This window comes from Caretta caretta, chromosome 13, assembly GCF_965140235.1.
Source record: "Caretta caretta isolate rCarCar2 chromosome 13, rCarCar1.hap1, whole genome shotgun sequence".
NCBI classification, from domain to species: Eukaryota; Metazoa; Chordata; order Testudines; family Cheloniidae; genus Caretta; species Caretta caretta.
In genome coordinates, this window is record NC_134218.1 from 6,692,241 (window position 1) to 6,717,742 (window position 25,502).

Consider the following 25,502-nt stretch of genomic DNA (forward strand, 5'->3'; position numbering starts at 1 on the left):
TGCATCATTCTGTCTTCCCTTGGACTGAGCCATCGTTTGCCACATTCTAACTCTTGTTAAAGAGCATTGAGTTTACGGTGGAAAACAAATAATTGTGGCTCACAATAACTTTAATAATGTGGTTAGTGTCAACCAAGATCTTGCTAACTGAAGTGTTATGTAAGGACATCATGCTAGGTACGGAGGAGATATTTGATCAACAGAAAGCAGAGCAAAATACATATCTGCTGAACCAGGATCATTCTGTTAGGGCCAGATTCTTCCTTCCTTACTCAAGCTGGGTATTTTGTTGCCGCTGAACATGAGGACAACAGGGTCTGGCACATTTTAGAGCTTCTGGGAACTGTCCCCAAAGTGGTGAGCCTCTGTTTGGGGTTTTTTTAAAATTGTTTTGAGGTTCTGAGGTGATGGGCCACTTTAGCTTTGAAATTTCAAGTCTGTTTTCTTACTTTAGGCCTGACTCTGGGCAATGAGCAATGTGTAAAGTGCACCAAGACAGGAGCAGCTCCAGGAGGCATTGTGACCCCAGAGACACCCCACTGAGTCACTTTTCCTTCCCCACTTCCTCACAGGAGATAGTAATTTAAAGCTGGCCTACACTACCCCATGAATTACGACACACCACCACTGGTTCAGCTCCTCTGGCCGGTGAGTAAAGGTGGTGGAGTCAAGATCCTGCCTATTTCCCACCCAACCTGTTTCTGGGAGGGAGTAAACAGCCCCAAATTCTGCTGTGCACCTGGACCCAAGATCTGGGAGCCCCAGCAGGGCTTTAAGAGGTGTGGGGTTTCTTCTTACTCTCTTGTATGGACATGGATTCTGACTCTGCATCTTGCCTGAAGTGTCCTCACTGTTACTTCCAATCATTTCTCCATTTCCAAGTCTAAGAAAGTTCAGTGTCACTACATTAAACAGCCAGAGTATTCCCACATTTATGGTTAATTTCAAAACTAATTGTCCGTCTCGTCTACCTACAAAGCAAAACAGAACTTGGTCCCATTCTCTTGATGGATAATACCAAGGTAGTTATCTCTTAACTTACCCCCTAAAGGGTTGACCATGTCTACAGGATGATTTAGCTAATGAGTTCTCCTCCCCTTGCATCCTGTTCACTAGTGAAATCAGTATTCTTCTGTGTGTCTATTTGACTGCTACTGTAGAAGGGGTTGTATGAAGTGGATACTGTCTGGCAGATGGTATCAGTACTTCTCAGGCATCCTCATCAAAAATAAATGTTTCCAGTCCTTATGGGGAATAAAACCTTCTAAATGTGACCTCAAGCAGTGCTGTCTGCAAACAGGCAACCTGAAACAATAGCTCTTGGAGTGGTGTATACATAAGGTGTGAATGACTCATCTCAGTCAGGTGTTAACTCTGAAGCTTGGTGATTACAGTTTAAATGGCAACATTGCTATGTTATTACAGTACTGATTATGTTAGCAGAAGTATCCTGCTGCTCTGGGATTTTTGGCAAGAATTTAGGGAGAAATATGCCACCATAGTCTGACTCCTGCATTGCATACTTTACAGCAAATTTTACTTGGTTTCACCATTTCAGTGGTGACTGCTGAAGTCTGGCTGTAAAAGTGCTGAATGATTTCTTCTCTCTGTTTTCCAGCTGGTGGGCTTTGTCTATGCCTGTTACGTTGTCAGTGTTTTTACAGAAGAAGAGGACAGCTGTAAGTATTCATCAACAGATTCCTGGGCAACCGTTTTTGTAAAAAAACTCTCTCTCTCTCTCTCAAGGATGTTGTCCGGTGAGCTAGTGCTCTAGGCCATCAGCCAGTGAATGAGGGAGAGGAAGGTCAGGGGAAGTGAGGTGACATTTTCTTATCAGTCTTTCCATCTCACCACATAAATGGCATCACTGCAACATCTGCCTGACAAGGACAATTTACCGTGAGATCCTCTCCTCTGTCTTGAACTCCCATAGTCCTCTTCTCTGATTCTTTTAGCACAAAGGTTTGGCTTTGTCCACTGATCATGTTTGGGTATTAGAGACAGAAACAAGGGAGCGATTCTCCTTTTACACTGGTGTTGATCAGGAATAATACCACTGAGATTTGTGGAGTATCAACCGTGTAAACTTGGTGTAAGTGAATGGAGAATCAGGTCCAATATGTTCAACTGAGCAAGAAGGCCATGCCCTGTGCACTTCATGATATAAGCTTAGGATAAAATAGAGGGCAAGAATATTTACAAATACCTGAACTGAGCATTTAACTTGCAAAACAGAGGTGGTCCTGTACCTGGATTGTAGAGAAGATGAATGAACTAATTCTCCTTCTGCTAAGGTCAGGCTTGACAAAGCCCTGGCTGGGATGATTTAACTGGGAATTGGTCCTGCTTCGAGCAGGGGGTTGGACTAGATGACCTTCTGGGGTCCCTTCCAACCCTGATATTCTATGATTCTATGATTCTATGATCTGCAATTCTCTTAGGTACTTAGGGTTCAATTTTACAGTGCCAAAGGAAAGCAGAGAGCCAAAGGAAAGCCACTTTGATTATAAGGTCAGCTGGATTTACCCACCTACATGTAGCCTTTTCCTGCATTTCCAAAACTCCCATTGAACCCCATGATTTTAGGTGCACAAAGATTGGGTCCATAGATTCTAAGTAGAAGTATGGGATGTTCTCTTTAGAAGCATGTTTCTTTGGGTTGCATCTAAGGGACAGATCCTCGGCTGGTGTGAGTCAGCATAATTCTGTTCAAGTCAATGGACCTACACCCATTTACTTCAACTGAAGAGCTGACCCAAAGGCTTTATATACCACTGTTACTTCTTTGAGGCTTCTAGCCCTTTACATTAATGTGAGAAGCTTTATCCTATAAAGATTCGCTGCCAAGGGTGTTTGCTGAAAAATAATGGGTTTGAATTAGATGTTAGAAGGTAAGTGAGAAAGTTTATTTCAAATGGGTTTAATGAAATATACTACTAGTCTGGCTTGCCCTCTCTATTTCTCTCTTGCTTCCTGCTTGGCTGTCTCGACCACAGTGCCTTTACTGATTACTTGCTTAGAGCTAGGCTAGCTGTTTAACAACGGCCTGTATTATAAGTAATGAAAAAACAAGGTTTGCTCCATCATCTTTTCCCCTCTCTCACCAAGAATGTCATCTGTATGTATTGCCCAAGGGGCTTTAAAGTCAATGTTACTTTTAATATTATTTTTTAAAACATTGTTTAAATACAATGGTTTCATCACCAGAAGCCATTACAAGTAGAATGAATGATTTAGAAACGTATTGCTGCTAATTTCAGAATTTTTAAAATTCCGCTCCATCCCAGTTTCTCAGGCTCAGAGCTGAAATGCCAGCTTGAATAATTAACAATGACACACCATCAATATTTTGCAGTCACAGCATTAGATCCTTCCAGTGACCTGAACAAATTTGAGCTGCGTTTTAATTTTCTCTTCCATTTGTGGTTTCTTTTAAATGTTCCTTTGATGTGCAGCATGAAGTAATTATGAGTGCTGAGAAACATTAATCAGGAGGCCAGGGCTAACGTGATTTTCATGAGAAAACACAGCAATGGGATCCACTAACACTGGATTGTGGGCAAGAGTGTTTTAGATGTGCTAATGCACCATAATCTATGGATGGTAGCACCAGTGAATTATGATCAGGATTTTATAAAGTGATTAGGATTTTGGGTGCCTCAGTTGTTAGATGCCAAACTTGAGAAAACTTATCTTCAGGGAGCGGGCGATAGGCATTTGCAGAAAAACAGGTCTCTTTAATATCTCTGGTGTTGGACACCCAAAAACAGAGGCAACCAAAACCGCTAGTCACTTTAGAAAATCTTGGCCAATTATTATTTTTGAAGTTATCAGGAAACATTTTGAAAAGCACCTAACTGACTTGAGTGCCTAAATCTTATTTTTCAAAAGTGACTTAGGCAGGTAGATGCCAGATTTTTAAAGGTATTTTGGAATCCTTGAGAGTTAGGCATCTGAATTCCTTTAAAATCTGGCCCTAAGAGCCTAAGTATCATTGAAAGTCATTGGGATGAGGGTCCTATGTTGTTTATGTGCTTTTGAAAATTTTACCTATATTCTAGTCATTCCAATGTCACAACAGCAGTGTCCTGCTGTCTGTCAGAACAAAGATTTTGATAGTTGCTGGGAAGTTCAATTTCTAAATATTTTTAAACATATTTGTAATGTTTTTCATGCTTCTCTTTCTATTTTAGGTTGTGTGTGTACAAAATATTTAATAAAATTACCAACAACCTTTAAAAATATGTAACTGAAGCTTAAAAGTGCCACCTTCAGGAAAGAAAAATTGAATGGTTATATGGTTAATGAGAATATCCAGAGTTATATTTTTTAAAAATATGTTTGGAAGGGACATCAACTTTCTTACTTCAAGGCGTAAACCACATTCTAATTGATGGGGTTTAAGAAGAAACTTTCCCTATGGAGAGAATATTCTGTAACTTCCTATGCTACTTGGTATTATAGTCACTGTAGGAGATCAGATACTTGGCCTGGGTGGAGCATGTCTGATCCAGTCCGGCATTCTCTATGAGAATCTTTCTTAAGTTGAACATCTACAAAATGTCGTAGGTAGACTTGTCAAAGCCCAAGAGAGTTAGACACCCAAGCCCCACTGAAATTTAACTCCCATAGGTTCCTTTGAAAATCCTAACCTTAATCTTTAAATATATTGTTGGAGCCACATAGTCTAAAAATATGATTAATTTTAGAAGAACCCTGAGAGATTCTCCTAATCAGATCATCTGGAAAACTCTGATAGTGGGCTGTGGGGAAATTATTTCGTAAAAAGTCCCTTGACTAGTTCCATTGTCATTATTTGAGCATTGGGGAAAGGAAGCATTTTAGATATTTTTATGGATTTAAAAAAAATCAGATTGAAGAAAACTGAAAACCACCAAGTTCAGGGGCACTGGGATGGTTTACAATAAACCGGTTGCTGCTATCGCTGTCTTGTTTTCCTAAAAGCAAGCAAATCGCCCTTGGGGAGACAATCTTCAGAAGTATTGCTTGCTCCCTGCTTTCATGCAGACATCCACTCCCTTACCATCACTCAGAGTCTTTCTGTTAGCACATTTCTGAATGGCCACGGTCTGCTTTTCCACTCATGGCTGATACGCTGTGACACAACGTGATGATGATTTGAAGTGGGGAGGGGTGCCTCAGGGGTTCCCTACCCCCATGTTTGAAAATTCTGCAGTAGCTGGAGTTCACACACTGAACGGTTTCCTTTCCCAAGAGGTCTAGGTCGAGTGGTCTTTATAAGCAGAATTTTCCAGTCTGTATTAGGTCCCAAGTATATAAATAAGTGCCAAACAAAGGGCTGTTGGTAATCATCTTTCTGTTCTTTGCACCATTTTATGTTACGTCATGCCATGCACCAGCTTTCCTGTCACCATCCCTGCCATATGTTTTTTATTTATTTATTATTATTTGGGTTTTGATTTCTTTCAGTTGATTTCATTGGTGGATTTGATCCATTTCCTCTCTACCATGTCAATGAAAAGCCTACCAACCTTTTGTGCAAGCAGACGTACCTGTAAGTATTGGCTACCGTGCTAAGAAGCATGTGGTGCCTCTCAGCTTGGTGGCTCAGGGTTGCTCCATTTACTCTCTAATAGGCGGATTTCTCTAGCAGGTGTTCCCTTGTCGGGGTTTGACACTTGGCAGGGGCAGACCACTGGGAGGAGTGAAGTCGATTTCTTTCAACCTTAGGGTGTGGCTGGGCTCAAGCTGTGAATGCTCGTGTGCCATCCTTGGTTTCTAATATGGCATCAATACGGCCTCTTATGATGGAGGAAATTCTAATCCCCCGTGCTAAGTTTCGGTAAGAGAGCTCTGTGCAAGGTAACTGTGTGCATGTTATGGAGAGGGTGGCAGAGAATCCGCCCCTCCCCACACATAGAGGCAAAGTAGGGAGCACTTGCCCAGCTATTAAAATTACATTTCAGCTCTGTGCCCAGCCAATCATAACACAGAGTTTTAGTTCATTACGTCTGTGCAGTTCCACTCGAGGCCTTTGCCAGTCCCCCTCCTACAAGCCCTCTGCTATGGAGTGACCCCCTAAAGACTTGGCTCCATGACATGCAGAGGCTGGCATGGTCTCCCTGTGTAGATTCTCCACTTCTCAGCCACCCTGTGCAGTGGAAAGTGGGCATTTCCCCCATGTCTGGGTGTTTTCTGGTTTACATGCAGGATGATACAGCTTTGGCCTTATGAGCTCATTTTGCTGGAATTCTGTTTCCCATAGAAAGAGTGGTTTATACATACAGTCCTTGCAGTAGAGCTCGGGCAAAAGACAAGTCACTTCACAACCATCCCCCTCACACTCCTACCCTAGATCCATCACTGAATTCTAACTCCTGTCCTCTGATAATCCCCATTTTGATTTTCATTGCACAAGAGCTATTGTGCGGTCCACTTGAGAGCTGCTTCTTAATTAGATACTTACATTGAAAGGCTAGTATCGTCTGTGGTTACAGCTACAGACATTGAATGTCCGTTACTCTCTGCATGGACTCTTCAGGAGAGCACCGCAGTGTGCGGAAACCCTTAAGGGAAGATGATTTTAAATCTAATGCTATAGCAGAGTTCTCCCAAAAAACAAAAGGCGAGGGAGACGTGGGGCTGGAAGGAGGAAATTGATCTTAAAATAGATCTGGGCAGATGCTCCTAAAATGCATATGTGCAGGCACACTCCGGCTCCCTGTGTCACCGCTGTACAAGCCCAGAAGAACAGGTGAGCTTTGAAGAGAAGTTCAGTTTCTCATAGCTAAGGGGCTCCGTGGTCTTCTGAGGAGGGATGGTGCTGGAGATGAAATATCGATTTTTTTCCCTCTCACTTTGTCATTGTGGGATGGGATTTTCCTGCATCTTTGGAAGCTGCAGGGTTCCTGGGCAGCTCCTTGATTTACTGACCTGGTGCAGTGGAGAAAAACTGCACTTTTGCACACACAAAAAGAGATGAGGTTGCTTTTTTCTTAAAAATAGTTATATAGTTATGTGGATGGAAGACTTCACTTACCAGTGTTGGCTTCTTTCACAAGCTGGAGCAGCCTGGAGAGTGTCAATGTAAGTTTCCTTACAAAACCCCACTAGTGTAGAAAGCCCCTATTTGGCTTCAAGAGTAATACAGTCTTCATTCCATTTCCAATCCATGATCCTCCGAGACTGTACACAGGGCTACTGTGCTGTTTACTTTGGGGTGTGCGGTTAGCTACCAAGCACTGGATAGACAGCACCCATATATTTCACAATAGGCAGCAGCTTGTAATGACTTCTGCTTACTACCAGTCTGGGCTCTTACCCCTTGTCCATGCACACCTTGCAGGAGGGGGAGAAGGAGCTGGACACAAAGAAGGAACAATTTCTATATACTGATGCTAGAGCATCGTGTAATCTGGGAGTAACGGGAGCCCAGGCCTCATTATTGGGTTCTTTTCCTGGGAGAGCCATATCTTTATCATAGTTCTGTAATAATTGAATGGTTTCTTATCCACTGTTCAGGTATCTCATAACCTGCTTTGGAGGGTGCACATCAGTAAATGCTTCTGCCTTCCTCCAGAATTAACATTTAGTGGCAGCTGAGCAACAGGGGCACATGCTTTTTAGCTTATTTATGTTTTGGTGATTGCTACCTGGGAGAATCCAAATTCCTTTTCAATGCTAGTCAGTCGAAACAAAGCCCCATGCTGGACTGGTGTTTGCTTTTTTGGATGGAATCACTCTACCCTCACCACAGTCAGCCATTCTTTCTATAATGGGCTCACCCCAGCCCTCTCTGTAATGGAATCACCCCAATCTCAACCTCTCACTGTAATGGGATTACCCCCTTCACCCCAGTTTTACCTGCCCTTTTCCTGATGGGATCACTTACCGTCCTATCCTCCCAATGCTCTCTTTCTCTGAACCTGTTTTCTATTGTCTCCTTCTCTCTCTTCCCCGCCTCACTGAATATGCTTCTGAATTCTCACAGCATCTTAAGGCCAGAAGGCACCATTAGATCATCTTACATAACACAGGCCAGAGAACCTCACCCACTGAATTCTGCATCAAGCCCGTAATGTCTTTTTAAGCTATAGCGTATCTTTTTAAAAAGGACACCAAGCCTTGATTTAAAAACTTCAAATGATGGAGAATCCATCATGACCCTAGGTAACTTGCTCCAATGATTAATTGCCCTCACTATTAAAAATTTGTACCTCACTTCTAGTCTGAATTGGTCTAGCTTCAACTTCCAATCTTTGGATTTCATTATGTCTTTGCTACATTAAAGAGCCACCAACTATAAAATCTCTTCCCCACGTAGGTACCTTGATCAAGTCACCTCTTAACCTTCTCTTGGATAAAATAAATAGATTGAGCTGCTTTTAATTGTGATTGTGGGCTTCCAATTAGCCGAGAATACTCTTACAACCACTAGCTGTTTGTTAGTTCTCTGTTTAAAAACCCCACTGGCATGCTGCATCGTTGCTTACAATTGCAATATTTAAATATGTTTAGTTTTTAAACTAAAAACTTTGCCACACATACACAGCAACAAGTCGTTATAAATACATGCATGTTACAATTATTTCTATTTCAATCTGCACTGGCCGTAAGGATTATTTTGGGGGGTGTTTTTTTATTCAACTGCTTTTGAATACAAACAGAGTCAACAGAGCGTGGAAAAAATATTGTAAAGGTTTACTGTGAAAGTCAGTTGCCCTTAATCAATCTAATTGCTGCTTGCCCATCAAGGGGCTGCACTAATTGTTAACTTTAATACTAATATTTTAAGGAATGTGGATACAAGGCATGTTAGGACTGGAGGGTTTTCAGTGCATGAGCATCTGGGTCAAAATATTAAAGAGTAGGATAACAAAGGAGTTATTGAAAACTCAAAGCAACCCTCTCCCCAGGCAGAGTCAGAGAGCATTCCCAGCCTAATAAGCTTTCATGAATGAGGGATAGGAGGCTCAACAGTTTTATCCTTCATTAGCTAAGGCTGAAATTCAGGCCATGTCTCTTTGCAACACTGTCTTCTTTGGGGCTCATGTGGAGAGGCTGCTCCATGCTGAGTGCCAGCTCAGGGCCATTTTACAGTACTTAAAACTACTCGTCAACAAGGTCTTTAACCTGAAACAGTTCTTGCCAGGTGGAGCACGTGGAGTGCTCTTGTGATGATGTTAGACCCATCATGACCCATTGCCATCACTTCAACCCTGTTGTGTCAGAGCCAGTCCATTTTTGTTTGTTCAAGAGAGACCATCCTTATCCTTTGAGTTTGTGAAAAGATCTCAAAGTGGAACTGCCCTTGAGCACCTCATTTTAGATCAAAACTGTCTCAAATTTATTTCACATTGGAAACTGCTCCCACAGGGGCCTGGAACTGGGCCTGGGTTTCCACAAGAGGTTCACAAGTGCTGGAGAACCTATCTACAAACTTGGTCTGGTTCTATTACAACTGCACATTTCCACCAGCTTTTGGGTTTCAGTTGTGAGTATCTAGCCCAGTTTTACTGACAGTTACTGAAGCATAAAAAAAACTAAATACATTATTTTTCTATATGTGTCACCTGTTTTGTTGCTAAAAGTTACCGTCTTCATATCTAACACAGTGGAGCAGTCCCTGCTGTGTAAGTGTGGCTGTTAAGCAGCAGCTGGTTGCCTGAGAGCGAGGCAGCCTGTTCTTTAACAGCTGGAGGAACAGGAGTACTCCACCCATCTCTGGGTCCCACTGGGTAACCACTGACCAATCCCACTGTGCTTCAGACAGTTCTCTAATATTGAGCACGGCAACACCAACACTGACCCCACAGGCAGCTGCCCATATGTAGCATTTGAGGAATGGCTAATGGGAATAGAACCCATAACATGCAGGTGTACTCCCTGGGTTAAAGCAGCACTGTACTAGGTCACCTGCTACCTGATAGACACACGAGCAGTTCTGCCTTATCACAGCTACACAAAAAAGGCAGTCCTCACAACCTCAGAGGCCATTTTATATTAGAGATAGGCCCAAGGTGCAAACTCAGCTCCAGCTTCTAAAAAAAACCCAAAATATACAAGTGCTGCCAGGAGTATTTGGATCCGCCACTTTGGTTCAGGCCTATCTTTAATTTAAGTGCATATAAGGTTTGGATATATCAGGTGAGCAGCTCTTAGAGGACTAGCTCCCTTTCCCATACTGGAATCTAGGGAGAGTGCAATCATATTCAGCTCTGGTTTGAAGCATTCAAAAAAATCAAGTTAGGAATTGTTGAATTGATGTTTTTTTTTAAATCATTGTACCACAGCTGCTGGTTGTTGCCTCTGCAGTGAGTTTAATTGCAGAGGTTTCATCTGGCTTGATTATTGCATTTTCTACCTCATATATATACACACACATTTTTTTCCTTGCTGTTTCAGTGTAGCCTTAACATTTCACAATTGTGGGGCATTTCATGACATTAAATAGTCAGGTGAGCTTGTAAGAGCCTAGCTCCGGAAGCAATAATACAAGTTTCACATTCCTCCAGCTTTGCCAGCAGAGCATGCAAAGTCCTAGGGCCAGATTTTCCAAGGTATTTAGGCACCTGAAGATGCACAGAGGCATGGAGTGGGATTTTTAAAAGTGCCTAGGAGCCTAATGCCCCACAATAGGAGTTAGGTGCCTCTCTACGTGTCTAAGTATTTCTTAAAATCTGGCCCTAGTGGTGGAGATAGTTGATTTTCAAAGCTTGCAAGTTCCATAGATAGACCATCCAGTGTACATTCAACTGTCCTGCAGAACGCATATGTATATGGGGTGCACTACTGGAGAACAAAAGTTCTTTTGTGCTTACTGATTCAATACTGTTTAAACTGTCGTATGCAGAAAATTTCACCTTTGCCTTCTGAGTTGATAGATTTCCCCCTCCCCCACAGGCCTGCATAAGTGAGGAAGATCCACAAGCTTGATAAACCTCTTGCACCCAGCAAACAAAGGCGCTGCAAGAAATGAAGCCATCCTTGGTCTGGATCTGTGGCAGAAGAAAAGCTAGGATAATGAAATCCATTCCATGTCAGTTTTTTTACACAATGAATGTACATTGATGAATGACCTCTAGGTTTGTTTTCAGTTTGTGAGTGTCCTGATGAACTGTTAGTCCATGGATGGGACAGGCTTGGCTGAGATGAACACATCCAAGGGGAACCCTTCACTATCTCTTGAGCATCAGAGTTGAACAGCTGGGAACTTCTTCCTTCCACCATGGATCTATAAAGAATAAAGTCCTGCCAATCCCGGTGGTTCAGGCTTCAACAGTTTTGTAGTTTACTTTTTTTTTTTTTTTTTAAATGGACAAAGCCCCCAACACAATCTCATCCCTCCCTACCTCTGGGGGACAGGGAGGAGGCTATTTGCATTTACTGAGAATTCACCACTCTTTATAACCGAAGGATTTGTCCACATGGGAAGTGTGGGTGGCCCAATTTCAGCCACCAGGGCAGCTATGTTGGTGAAAAAGTCCTAATTGTAGACGAACAAAGCCATGATTTGCTCCTGGTACATCTTAGCCCAATTTCAAGCCTAGGTGAGCCACACCAGTGCACATTGTAGTTTACAGCAACTGTGTCTGTGTACACTAAACTTACACTGCTGCTCCTGCTGTAGGCAGAGGCAAAGGCCAAATTCTTCATGCATTAGAGACCTCTCGTACAGACCCACAAGGCAGTCAGATTTACTCCAGGAGCGGTCTGAGCCAATAGGTCCATGTGGGAATTTGTGGAGAAGAAGAATTTTATTTTAAGGGGGTGGGAGAAAGATAGAGGGGATACACATCACTGTAATTAAATTGCATCATTGGCCACAGTAATTAAAAATAAATACAATAACCGTCTACTGGAACAGGTTTTTTGTTTGTTTTTTAAAGCAGTTGCCTCTCCTAACTGTGTAAGGATCAAGGCCTGAGAAGGAACCCTACTGTGGAGCAAAGTAGTCCTCTACTACCGTGGTCACAACCTGAGCCATCAGCTTGTCTCACTATTATAGACCCAAGTGCAATTATATTGCTCATTATTTTAGATCAGTTCAGCAAGACAATCTGCTTTTTTGTACAAAGAGGAAAAATGAGTGTCAAGAGCCGTTAAACAAGTGAAGCCACATTTGGCACAAGGGAGAGTTCCTCGTTTCTATTTCACTGAATTAGAGTGTTCCCTGTTAATGTCCATGAAAGAAGATAGAGTTAGGGTGGACCTGCAAAGCAAGCATGCTGCAGGTGTGGTGTGGATAGGAGGATGAGTGCTAACAGCGTACAGTGAGTCTCTGCTAACCCCCACCTAGGGTGTCTCTACACTGCAGCTGGCAGGCAATGTCCCATGCCAGGAAGACAGACTTGCGTTGCAACCCTAAAAGTAGCAGTGTGGATGTTGTGGCTCAGGTGGCAGCTCAGGCTCTTCAGCCCGCCTGCCCCCCTACATCTGACCTCGAGGGGCTAGGCTGCCTATCTGATGGAGCTGGAATGCCCGCACTGCTACGTTTTGCAATAGAGCTTGAGCCCTACTAGGGCGAGTCCCTCGACCTGGGCTGGGCTGCTCCCTCCCAGCTGCTGTGTAGACCTAACTTTAAATTCTACTGGATAGCTAAATACTAGACTGAGTAGGTGCCACCTTTTAAATCCATGGCAATAGTGGCCCTGGAATTAAGGATGGCCTGGAGGACCTTCCTCATCCCACTCAGTGCAAGATCAGATTCTATGAACAAAGGGAGCTGAAATGGGGCAGATGCTCCGGAGATAGGTCAGGACAAGCTACTAGGGACTTAATTTTACACCTTATAACCTCCTTTTTCTTCCATCGATTTCTATCATTAGCACAAAATCACTTCCAGTTTCGGGTGCACTAATTCGAATCATTGTATGCCCATGCAATACTCTGTCTTGCTAACACAAGAAACTATATTTCATTGATGTCTGGTGTGTTATTGGAATGAAGAGCAGTTGAAGGTTTCAAGCCTATGGTCCCTGTTATAGTCAGGTTAATGGTGCCCTCTGCTGGCTAAAAGCATAATTTAACAGACTAAAATTATATGTTTTGCATGGTGTTGTAAAGGGACATACACCAGTGTGAACAATGCATGAATCCAGGTAGTAGCTTTTCACAGCTGAAAGAAATGGCCCACACTGGATTAACTTTACAAGTAAGATTTCTTTCAGGATCTCAGTTTGTATCCTGATTATACCCATCATTAAAACCACTGTGATCCTCCTGCTAATACAATAAAGTGAGCCAAGTTCTGAATTGAAGCTGGTTCTTACTCTTGAACAGCCTTTTAAGTCTGTTTTGAGGTTTAAATATTCCTTTTCAGATTAATACAACTATTAAAACTAGGAACAACCCCCAGATTAATTATGAATGAGTATTAGAGCCATTATGGGTTTGTAATGGATGCAAACAACCTTGTAAGTACAAAAAGTTCACTTCTGTTCTATGGTAGTGCAGAAATCTATAAACACTCCACCCATCTCCACTGATTAGCTTCCAGGGAAAGGTTTTAGCTATTCAAATATCAATTCCTCTTGCCTCTACATAGCACTATGTGGAATAATATCCCCTTCCTCTGCAGGCGGAGCGTGATGGAGCATGTCCTCCATCTGGGCTCTGGGAAGGCTCCAGACAGCTTAACTGGGGTCACCTAGTCCTGTTAGGTGTGTAGGAGCATGGAACCAGACAGGCTTTCAGTGACTGGGGAGAAGTTCTCAGTCTCAGCTGATATACATAAAAGGAAGAGAAAGGCTTGACTTCAGTGATACAAAGTAGTGTGGTCCTGCTTACACCTTAGAAGAGGCAGGATGTTTTGCTGGAGGCTGGTTAACGCCCCAGACAGGGGAAGAGCTCTGTTTTGGGAGCTACTCTGAAAGGTAGCTAGGGACACCACTCCATTCCCCCACAACAATCTGGTATTGGAGGATATGGTCTAGCAGACTAAGTAACCCTACAATCTGATGCAGCAGGCAAGCCCTCAGATCCCAGCCTTGATGGAATGTTGTACTAAAGCATTTTATAGGCCAGACTACATGAGAGACCAATCAAAAAAGGTAACAGAAGATGCTTTTATTCCAAAATGTGAAGTATAAATCTACAGACTTAGCAAATCATTTTTTCAAACCCATGAATAAATTACTCTGCAGGCAAACTTTCCTTTATCTGCTCCAAGATCTAACAATATCTTAAAAAATAAAATCACAATTCCAGACAAGAATCATCAGATTTTAAACTAAAAGAAGTTACCACTCATCCTGTAAATGGAAAAATTTAGGAATGAACTTTTCCATGGTCATCTTCCAGCAAAAGGATGTTTCCTGACAGGCATGGAAGAAGCTCTGCAGGACACTTCTGGGAGGTTGTTCAGTAACCCAGACTGCTAGTGACATCATTTCTAGTGAGATATCCTCGTGCAGCACCTTCTGCGTTGGAAAAGGGGCTGCCCTCAGTGGAGGTCAGAGACTGGAGATTCTGCAAAGACAGAAGGAGTTGTCACAGAATTCAAGTTCTGTGAGGAACTCCTCATTTACACAATTTAACTTCTCTAATCCTTCCCCTTTCTCTGTGCAGTTGATGAAGACATGTTCTGAATAGAACGGTGCTTCTTCAGTGGAGCCCTGAGCTTATTTATAGCATCACTGCTGCTAGATACATCTGAGACAAGTTATATGACAAATCAAGTTCTAAACAAAGATTAGATTCTTTGTAGCTTTGTAGGATTTATGCCAGAACAGTGTTTATAGCCAGCTTTCCAATCCCCAAACACAGCTACTCAGTGGAAAAAATGCAAGGCCTCAGATTGTTGAGGGAATCCAGTGCTCTTTTCACAAAGCAGGGATTCCCATCCTTGTTAACAGCGATGAAGCAGGAGAATTTCCCCTTTCCAAAAAATAAAAGCCTTCTAAGTTTAGAGGAGACAGACAGACACTCTCCTCCATCCCCTTTTGAAGCTCAGGTTCTCCTGCAAGATCAGAGGGCTACAGCTCAGTGGCAAGTCTCGAAGGAAGTGTGGTTGTTAGCTGGGGCACAAAGTAGATGTCTAAATTCAGACCAACTACATTGCTTTTACAAAGCACAAGCAAGACCTTTGCAATCCAGCTGAACTATACACAAGGTATTTGAACAAAATGCATCTATAAAACCCACCCAGTGCCTGTCCTCCCCCATGTTCCCACTTACTCACCTCATGGTTCAGGACATGAAAGTCCTCACACTTCCCCGGATGACCGCTCTGCAGATGGGGCACCGTCTCAGGCTGGGGGCACACTCCACACACACCACCAAGTGGCCACAAGGAACAAAGACAACGGACACATCTTTGTCCATGCACACTTTGCACATCCTCTCCTCCTGCAACCGTCGCAACTGCTCCTCTGTACTCAGTGGAAGTTCTGCTGAAGAGAGAGACACACAGAGCAGTGCTATCTGAATTTTTTTGAAAGGATCTTTCCGTTCCATAGTTCAAGAACCTTAGTTTTCCCTCCTCGTTTTGTTTAAGATCGTGACCATGACAATGGCAGGACAAACCCCTGCTATTCCAGTCCTGGGCCGCTCAGAGGTCTGTCCACATGGTGGGTTTGAGATTTGAACAGTGGGGAAGAGAGGATAAAATTAGTGAACGGTGATGTATGGGTAATCCATGGTAAGCACTCTTTTGGGTGTTTTAATCTTGCCTAACACAATAGGCCCTATTCCCTGAATGGGGTCTGGAGGTGCTACCACATTCTGAATAATAAGAGGAAACTATTTTGCAGTTTAACTCTTACATGGGAGGTAACAAGCCTTAGTATTTCCTGCTGTAGAGACTGTTGTGGTCCAGCCCAGGCAGATTTTGTTACCTCACCTGATTCTTTTGAGCACTCGGCCTGTGCGTCTCGTCTTTGTCCTGGCACACCTGTCTCCCTCTCCGCACGCTCTGTAGAAATCCGAAGGAATGAAGGAAGATGGCATTAATCCTCCCATGCTAAAAAGGGTTTTAAAAAAAACAAAGTAGGGTCCTTGCTGGTATTTCAGTTCAAGTGTGCAGTGTTGCTAAATGAAAATGGTTCTCTTTAGGAGGCTGCTAACCCTGCATGCTCAGCCTGGAATCGGACAGCAAAGCTGGCTTCTCGGATTCTCATAGCAACACCAAGACTTGTGATGAACCATAAATTAGATAATCCAACTCACATGAGTCCCATCCCCCAAAACAAGTGCACACAAAATTCTGATTTTGGGCTTTTTCTAAACAGAAAAATTTCCATTTTATAATAAAGGGCTATTTTTGGTCAGAAAGATTGCAGCCAGCGTTGTAGCATATTAGAGACAGAAAGGAGGGATGTAGAGCAGCATTTGTCCTTTTCGATGTAGGACTGCAGTTATAGGGTGGGGGTACTAACCCTAGAAGTCTTCCTTTAACAATTGCCTGTGTCCTCATAGTTTAAGCCATAAAAAAGTCATGTTATTAGCACATTATTTCGCCCCCCTCCCAACCCTTTACAGTCAACTGCTCCTCGAATCAGACAGAGATGGAATGGTCCTCTTGAATCATCCAGTTTAAATAGCAGGCCCAAAGGGAATCCATTTCTGGATTTGCTGCAATGTCAGCACTGGGTGTACACCTAAGTCTTGCTTTAAAAGCTCTGGTACGAGAGAATTATTGAAAAGCAGCTATACGCCAGGTTGCTGGGAGACCGCTAATTTAACAGATGTTCCGACAACTGTAGACTCTGCAGGCCCCTCTACAACTGAACCGTTTTTCTCAGTACCACAGGGCTATGAAGCTAAGGGAAGCATGATTACATTTCATTCTAGTCTAGGAAGAAACAGTGTAGACCCAAGAGATAGCTTCACTGAAATGCAAAAACTTCAGTGACCATCAGAGGAGGTGGTGGGATGGGATTAGATTGATCAGTGAGGTTTAAGAGGCTGAACTGTCATACCTCTTTCTTCTGCACTGCTGCTTTCTTCCCCATCTACCTGAAGCAGATCCAAGACCAGTTCGGACACAGATAAGTAGCAGGTGCCAGTCAGCAGGTGTCTACTCTGCACCAAGCTCATCACCAAGCTGTGGTCAAAGCCCATCTGCAGGACATCCTGCACTATGGAAGACTGATCCACAGGAGGAGATGACAATTCCCGATTCCCCTCAGAATCTGTAAAGCACAGGGAGGAGACACTTTACAAAAGAGGGGGAGCTTAACAGGCTACAAAGTAGCCAACTCCATATGTCGCAGGATATGGCTAGGGACTCCAATCTAATTGAGTTCTCTTTCTTGGTGTAGAATATTCTAACTATCCAACAGCCAATTGGATATTAGAGAGTTAGATAGGCAAGATGTAGTTCCACATTTCATGAGGCCATTTATGAAATTTAAATGAATACTGTAGGTCATGCCATATTCCATCATAGTAATAGATTTAAAACAAATATTGGTCTATGGCCATTAGAATGCTACAATCTAGTACTGCAGGGACTCAAATGGCCCTGGAATAAAGGGTGAAATCCTGGCCCTGCTGAAGTCAATGGGAGAATTGCAATTAACTTCAGTGAAGTGAGGATTTTACCCTAAGCATCTGAGGTGCTCAGAGGCAGAACTTTCACGCAAAGTTCCATTAAACAGAATTTAAAGCAAAGCATAGAAGGGATATTAACCTGCATGCTTCACAACATATACCAACTGGTAGTGGTAAGGAACAAAAAGTGGTTCCTCCCCCTCCCTTGATTGTGGGTTCTGAGGACACAGGCAATATCATCACTAGCCATGGAGGAGCCTACAGGAATTGCGGTGAGTACCCAAGAGTCTGAATGCTGACCACGTGTCTTTGGTCCGCACGAATCAGTCGCTCAAGAAACTAGACTTAACTGATTTTAGTTCACTGGCCATTCTGAAAAAGTTTAAATAAAAATAATTTGGGGTGAGAGGAAACATTTTGTAGGAAATGAAAGGTAATCAGTTTAAATAATTGGAAAGTCATTTGAATAAAAAAATGAAACTTTTCATTTAATAGTGTCAAAAAGACAATCTGGTAAATTCAACACAAGTTTGCTACATGTTTTCACCAACCTGAATCTGCATTGTTGGGGGGAGGGGGGGAGGGAAGCAAGCTTTGGGCAGGCACTTTCAACAGCAGAGGTCACCTTGGTTTCAGATCCCAGAGGAAGTTTCTTAGTAATAATTCTGGAAGCCATTTCACACAAAAATGCAAGCCTCTCAGAAAGATTCCACCTGCAAACTCTAGAATATGCAGAAGCCAGAGTAATAGATCTGCAGCTCTTTCATCAAAAAGAGAAGACAATATGCTTTTCCACACAAACCTTGGGGTGCAGGGGGATCTTGTTCAGCCTGTTGCCAGAAGCCTCCCTGAAAACACCACAAGACAAAACAGTCACAGAAGGGAAGTGTCTCCTCAAACGTTTTCCCCTCCACGGCACAAAAAACCCCCTACAACCCCATTTAAAACTCACTGGAGCTACCGGAGTGTTGAAGTCAGAGTCCTGAACGCTGCTAACAAAGTCTCTGCCCCTTGACTGCAGCAAAAACTCACACCTGTGGAGAAAAAGGCAAATATCCAGTGAAGGACAGCAGACCTTGTCTGAAATTCATCATGAGGGTGGTACTAAGCTACCTAATGAAACAGGGAGTATATAGCAATATCTCAATGTACAAAGCACAAATGTCATCCTTGCCACAGTGGACAGGCCCTCCCTGCTGTAAAAATATCTTCCTGTTCAAGCAGGAAGAATGGTGGTTTAAAGCTCCTGATCTCCCCAGAATAGGTCAGACTTCATTTTCAGGCCTGTGTGATTGGCTTTTGCAATGGAGCCTTTCAGCCAGACTGGATCATGGGGAAAATGGCTCTGTGGCCCCACCTGTAAGAGCCACCACACCAGGACTAGGCGTACGACATCCTGCCATTTACACGTAAAGGCCAATACAAGTGGAATACAAGGGCTGCTCTGATGCCAGGAAGAGACAAAGGCAGTATTAAAGTTACCATGAAGCAGTGATAATAGAGATTGACCCACAGATCACTGTCCATAAACTCTATAGAAGTAGAGGTCTGAACTCTGCAGCTCAGGCTAAGTTCCAGTGTGTGGTTTTGATTGAAAAAGCGTTAGATTTGCAGACTCATGTTGTGTAGATTTGTACAATGCCTAACCCAACGGCTCTCCACTTTGTCATGGCCTTTAGGAGCTACAATGATAGAAGTGTACAGCGATCATCATGACCCCTGAATGAGGGACAGAAAAGACTGTAACAGAAACAATGCAGCCAGTTAGGATGGGAGCTTCCAGGGTAGTTCTCAGGAACTACCAAGAGACTGACACACAGTTAAGTTCCTGCTTTGACCACAAGCTGTTCCAGGATACGTTTTTAATAGTGCAAATAGGACAAAAGCCACCGGCTTCATTTCATGTCAGCTTATCAGCTGGTAGCACTATTTGTTCATAATTGACCTGGCTGGATTTGAACAGATGACAGAGATTGACAGCTCTACATACTAATAATCTAGTTAAATCTCACCTGGGGCATGAGGTTTGACTGTGGAGCAAGGTCCATTCAGTATAAAACTGACTAATGATTTGTAGTTCAACCCCAACAAGCATTAGTATTCCATGAATTACCTTGGAAACCATTTGGCATGTTCCCTCCAGGGGTCATCTCCAAGCTCCCAGTTCCTCAAGCTGCCATCACAGTAAAAACACCTCACAGTGTCACCTTGACCTGAAAGCAGCATTAAGAGAAGAGCTGATGTCAGGTACATGAGCAGATAGTTACACTAACCCACGGGCAATTTGATGTTGTTACCAGGAGAGCTGGAAGAGTTACAATATGTTTAATTGTTACCATAACAGGCTCAGACCACACATCACAACTGTCCCATGACTCTGGCTCACTACTTCTGCATCTTGCCCCTGTTCAGAGACAGGGAGTCAAGTTAGAGCACTGGTTCAAAATTTGAGTTCTAGCTGGCTTGCCTAAGTTGCACCAATCAATTATTAGGATTCCAGTGTTGGGTCAATGAACATTTTGGATGGAAGCTTCATGGATTCTCTGTACATCCCCTTTGTGGACTCCTGTATCCCAAGTGTATTTTATATGTCCACTCCCACTGCACACAGCCGCCCCCTCCTGTTTCTTCAGCCAGCAAACTGCTCCCCCCATGAAGACCGCCAACTAGGGGGTCCATGAAATTGGTTTACACCACTCCCCCTAGTAATAGGAGTCCTCATTATAAAGATCCCAAGCCATCCAGCCCAGGGAGGAAACTGGGCAAGAGATTCATTGGGTTTAACAATATCAGCATGCCTGCTACAGGGCAGGATTTTGAATAAAGCTATATATAAAGTTACACCTTCCCACTCAGCAAGTTATACCTGGGTCCCACTGAAAAGAGAATTTCTGGGAGTGGATAGGCCTTCCAGTCATAAGCTGAACTCTTTAAAGAGAGTCAGTACAGCTGTTCCAAATCACTGGGCATTCAGACATCCTTGAATGCTCTAAAACAAGGGAACTATGTGGATCAGACAGACTGGGCTATTCCAGAGCATTGCCAGTCAAGTGACCTCTGGGTTTGCCATGTTGTTGGCTTGTTTCCCAATGGATCCCCATTATCAGTAAGTCTCAGTATTATGTTTTCAAACAGCTGGTCTGCAGGTAGAAAATAAATTTCAAAACAAATCTGACAAAGGGTTCCAACTACAACCTCTGCCTTCTGGTGTATTCTGTTTTCCTGAGCTGGTTGTTCTTTTGTCAGTAGTGTTTGGCTCTAAAGCATACATAACTATAATTCCAGAAAAAGCTATGAGCTAGTACACAGTGGAGATTTCACATCTGGTTGCTCAGTTCAGGACTAGTAACAAGAGGTACCTCCTCACACCATTTATTGTGAAGTACACTGCAAAGCCTTCAAGGAATTCAAGGAGAGTCATTTAGGCTATGTTAGTATTCATGTGTAATTAATATATAGCAAGCCAGAAATTTTGCACATGTAGTTAGACTAGAGAAGGGAATAACGTGTCTAGTGCTACATTAAGAATTTTAGTTCTACAGAGGGATTTTATCAGTGCTATAAATCAGAACAGCAGCTCACTGGGTCAACCCTGACAGAACTATAGGTTAAATACAGGTTGTGGGAAGCACAGAGATGAAAATGCAGTGCTTGCATGTGTAGCGAGATTAGATTAAAATTCCTTGGTTTGTTCTGTGACAGTTTGACACTGTCTCCGTAGGCATGTGCGGCTACAGTTTGTGAATGTTATGAACAGATTGAGCTCCTGCCGCACAAACACTTCTGCCAGAAAAGCCCGAGTCCTTACATTGGTGATGCCCCATGCATGGGAGTTTTCAGACCAAGACAGGAATAGCATTCAAAGACAATAAAGATTTAAAATTTTAGCATTACCTAGAGTTAAAAATTTAGACTTTTTCAAAGTGATTCTTCAGATGAACAGCCCCAAACTCATTAAATTTCTGTTCATGTCCCAGAATTACAGGCAGTTAGCAAGCTAGACAGAGCCTAAGAGAGACTTTGAAATTAGCTGGGATCCACAGAGCCCAAAACAGCTTCTGAAAAGGGGACATCTACAGACAGGTGAGGGTCTCTCTTTTTAAGGAATAAATATAAAATAACTCCACGCTGTCCCCTCCATATAACATTCTACTCCGCTTCCACTTGAACTGTTTGAATGTCATAACTCATGTTAGACTTTACATTTAGCCAAGTGCTATACTAAGGAGTGTGGTACAAATGGGGCACATTACATGACTGTAGACTTGCCGACTGTTGCCATTATCCTCATTTGTCTGTCACATCCCTTGTTGCTCCTGCTCTTAAAACTTAAAATAAGCTCCTCAGAGCAGAGACTTCCCATCACAGGTTTGTCCCAAATCTGACCCAACAGTGGAGAAGAAAGTCTTTTTGATCTATGTTTACACTGCACCCAGCACAATGGGTCCTGGGTCCATGCCCAGGGCTCCTACACAGAACCACATTATGAAGAAGAAGAAGGAGACTCCTAATCCCAACTGAGGCTGCTACAATAAAAATAAAGTGTAAATGCAACTGGAAAGCCCCAAAGCCAAATTACCTAACGATGGAGTTTGAACCTTACAGGTCTAGTAAGAAAGGGGTGTGCTCTAACTCGGTTCCCCACGGTGGCTGCATTTGCAGTATAGACCTTAACTCTGTCCCAGTACTGTGAGAACGTTGTGCAGGGGCTAAGCTGTGTTTGAATCCCATCTCTCTGCTGTTCAGGATGGTCCAGTTAAGGAGAACTCTGTGGCCCCTCACACCTAGAAGAGGAGAGTCAAGTTGGGGCTCTACTGGAGAGGGCTTCATGGTGTGGCTGGCACCAACCCCCGCTGCTTACATACCACAGTATATGGGTGCAGTATAAAAAAACTGCCCTAAATAGAGCTTGTCTAACAGGAAACACCATACAGCTCTACAGTTGCACACAGAGGGAGGCTTTCCCTACTGTATGTACCTGTATATAGCCTTGGCAGAATTAAATAATTTTGATGGCTAATATGCTTATTTATAAGCTTTAATTGTTGTTAATTTAAATCAGAGGTTTTCAAACTGTGGGGTGTGCCCTCCTAGGAGGGCACAAAGGGGGGGAAGACTAGCAGTGACGCCAGCCCTGCATGGCAGGGCTCAGGGAGGGTGCACCACTTCCAGCCCCTGACTCACCTCAGCGGGCCACCTAGCCTGTGGATCAGTGTCAACATGCACAGCAGCCGTGCCAATTTCTGCTCCCAGCAGCCTCCATACCCAGCACTGGCTCCACCCCCAGACACCATTACACACACCTTCCCCCACCCTGTAAACCAGAGTGGGGGGAAGGCAGGTATTGTGCTATTTTTGCCTGGGTTCAGGGGGGCCCAACCAAACATTTTAACTCAAATGAGGGGCTCAGCTCAGAAAGTTGAAAACTGCTGATTTAATTTTTCACCGAGAGGGATATCATGGGGCGCGTGTCAGGGTCAGAATTATTTAAATACAGTAGATGTTGAGATTCAAAACTGTTAAAGCTTCATAACTGTTAAAATGCAAGTTGTCAACTTCACAGGTCAAAATACAGAGTAAAATAGCCTTAAAAATCACACTAATAAGTCTCAAGCAACTATTTGCCTCTTGGTAAATTGTTATCAATGGAAATATTTATCAGTTTATGCATGTGCAGTGGAATTTACATGTATCGACATTTACCGATAAAGCTCTCATCCTGCCAAGCCTACCTGTATAGAAGAACCCTGCTCTGGCCAATTGCTCAGGATACAGCTCTGTGTATGGTGGCCAGCTCTGGAAAGTGGCTAGTCGCATCGCCTCGGTTTCCATCTCCGGGTATTCTGGTTGACTGGGTAAGGCCGTCTCTTCCACATCCATCCTCTGTAGGAGGCTGAGGATCTGCCCATCCACATAGTCTAAGATCTCCAGAAAGGGGAGCATCCGCTGGTTGCCAACATCTTCACCACAGATGAATTTACAGGTAGGAAAAAATTTTTGGTGCTCTCGCATGGGTTGATCCTCAGCCTCCCAGCTCCTCAAGATACCACCACAGCAGAAGCACTGCACACGGTCACCAGGACCCAAGAAGAAAAAGCCAGCCTTAGCCAGGTCTGTGGCAGAAACAGGTGAGCTCTCTGGCCACTGCCGGAAAGTCCTCAGTCTCTTCTCCTCGCTCCGCATGCTGGTCTTAGACAGCTGAAAATGCCTTGGCCCAGACCTGATCTCCTCTGGGGGAAAGCTGTCCTCCATGTCCCAGCACTGAGAGGGGAAAAAAAAATTTATATATATAAGACAATTCCTCAGTGACCAGCTGTATTCCTGATGTCAGGCAACACTCAGACTGCTGGTCTGCATTCACAATCCCCACAGTTCATCCTGCTACATGTTCTAGAAAGCTCGTGGTCTCAACAAAGCCAAGCATGTTCCTGAATTGCAGCCAAACCAGAGCTCCAGATGGTCTATGCCCTGATGCTGCTTTTTCCTGGCCCCTTTCCCTCGATCCCCACTAATGTCTGGAGGGAAGAGACCAGCAGTTTCCCCCTTCCAGTCTCTCAAGTCACAGGGAAGCTGAAGTAGTTTGCAGGAAAAGCAAAAACAAGGCCAGGCCTATTCAATGCACTTGGATAAAGTCACCCCAGCTTTCAGTCTCTGACCTGAACAGCGAACACTCAGTCACCTCTCTAGCCTTTAACAAAAGTATAAAAAGGATGTAATTCCTTGGTTTGCTTTTCTAGAGACACAATGTTCAACAAGCCAGAAGCCTACACAGAGTAGCCAAGACCCAAGCAAACGTTTCCTCATGTTATCCCTTTTATAACCAAACCAGCCTCCAGTTACACAGGTCGCATATTCAATTAGCAGGCTTCTCTTTTCATGCTGTGTATACATTTAGCATGGCAGCTTGTGACTGATCACTCCTACCCATCCTATTTCACAGTACACCTCACCACTGCAGCAGAATCACTACAGAAGGAGCCCAAAAACATTGAGGCTCATGTTCCTATTGGTTTCCTTAAGTCACAGTTAATGGTGGTAGTGGTTTGCTGCCTTCACTAGTCCTATATCAAAAGGAAGGCTGAAATTAAAGAAAATAATATTACTTGATTATCCAAGCCTCCCCCCTCCTCAAACTGAAACTCAAACTCCCCCCTCCTCCCCTGACATCTGTGAGCCATTCTGCAAGGCTACCACCACTTCTGTGTTGCCAGCAAAAGTAGACGCAAAGAGGCTCTGGGCCTCAATCTTCTCTCACTCACACAGGTGAGAATCAGGAGTGATTCCACTAAAGGAAAATGAATTACTCAGGAGTAGGAGACTCCATATACTTGGCAAACAGCAGTCATTGATAGAGCCTCTTTTAATATAAATGCACCTAAGAAAACCCAGGCCAAGTCTAGGTCACTAGCTCAGTTCGGGACAAGTCAGTATTGACCATCTGTTGGCGATTAATGGACTTTTATGGTATAAGCGGACTGTTCTCAATACAGTGCACAGGCACCCATATCTTAACAAGCTAAAATAAAGAGAGATATTATTTAACAAGAGTCATAGCATTCTAAAGACATTTACTATCAAGATGCGGCCAATCGTTACCTTGCCCACTTTACTGCATGGTATACCCCTTTCCCTTAGCCTTTGGAAGCCTGTACAGAGCCTAGCACATTGTAGGCCCATTCTTTACTATTAGTACCTTGTTCACGGAGAGGCCAGTGACAGAGGTGACATGGAGTCCTAGCTACCTAGTAAAAATCCCTCCAGAAGAGAGTTGCAGTACATTGGTGGGTTTGTGTGGAGAAGCTTGCTCTGGCATTGCCTGTGAAATACATGTCCCATGAGTGACAGACTGAGATCGCCATTACTGAGACCAGTATTTCATGGGCACTCACTGACAGACAGCCCCAGCTGCTCAATGGAGCCTGCTCACCTGCACCTCTCTCCCACAGAGGCAGAAAAAACCCAAAACATTATTAGCAGGACAGCTAGAATTTCCTTCCATAGCCATCGCTGGACAAACCAAAGTGGTG

At 43.5% G+C, this 25,502-nt stretch overlaps 2 protein-coding genes across 8 annotated transcripts in view; one reads left to right on the forward strand and one right to left on the reverse strand.

Annotated features, from left to right (window-relative positions):
- The window catches only part of NKAIN4 (sodium/potassium transporting ATPase interacting 4), an 81,517-nt gene extending 69,672 nt beyond the window's left edge, over positions 1-11,845 (forward strand). Inside the window, exons 5-7 of one of the 2 annotated variants that reach the window (XM_048820285.2) lie at positions 1,619-1,679; positions 5,452-5,536; positions 10,885-11,845. In XM_048820285.2, the coding sequence (XP_048676242.2) occupies positions 1,619-1,679; positions 5,452-5,536; positions 10,885-10,894 (156 nt within the window). In that variant the 3' untranslated portion in view covers positions 10,895-11,845. The remainder of the gene's footprint in view (positions 1-1,618; positions 1,680-5,451; positions 5,537-10,884) is intronic. The other variant, XM_048820287.2, reaches the window with a different exon arrangement.
- A 2,184-nt stretch (positions 11,846-14,029) lies between these two features.
- Positions 14,030-25,502, reverse strand: part of BIRC7 (baculoviral IAP repeat containing 7) — a 28,795-nt gene continuing 17,322 nt past the window's right edge. For 3 of the 6 annotated variants that reach the window (XM_048819888.2, XM_048819887.2, XM_075118697.1), the window contains 8 exons: positions 23,208-23,736; positions 19,589-19,688; positions 18,428-18,509; positions 18,278-18,323; positions 16,902-17,114; positions 15,824-15,895; positions 15,164-15,374; positions 14,030-14,451 (listed from right to left, as the gene is read on the reverse strand). In XM_048819888.2, the coding sequence (XP_048675845.1) occupies positions 15,172-15,374; positions 15,824-15,895; positions 16,902-17,114; positions 18,278-18,323; positions 18,428-18,509; positions 19,589-19,688; positions 23,208-23,727 (1,236 nt within the window). In that variant the 5' untranslated portion in view covers positions 23,728-23,736 and the 3' untranslated portion in view covers positions 14,030-14,451; positions 15,164-15,171. The remainder of the gene's footprint in view (positions 14,452-15,163; positions 15,375-15,823; positions 15,896-16,901; positions 17,115-18,277; positions 18,324-18,427; positions 18,510-19,588; positions 19,689-23,207; positions 23,737-25,502) is intronic. The other 3 variants (XM_048819889.2, XM_048819891.2, XM_048819890.2) reach the window with 3 other exon arrangements.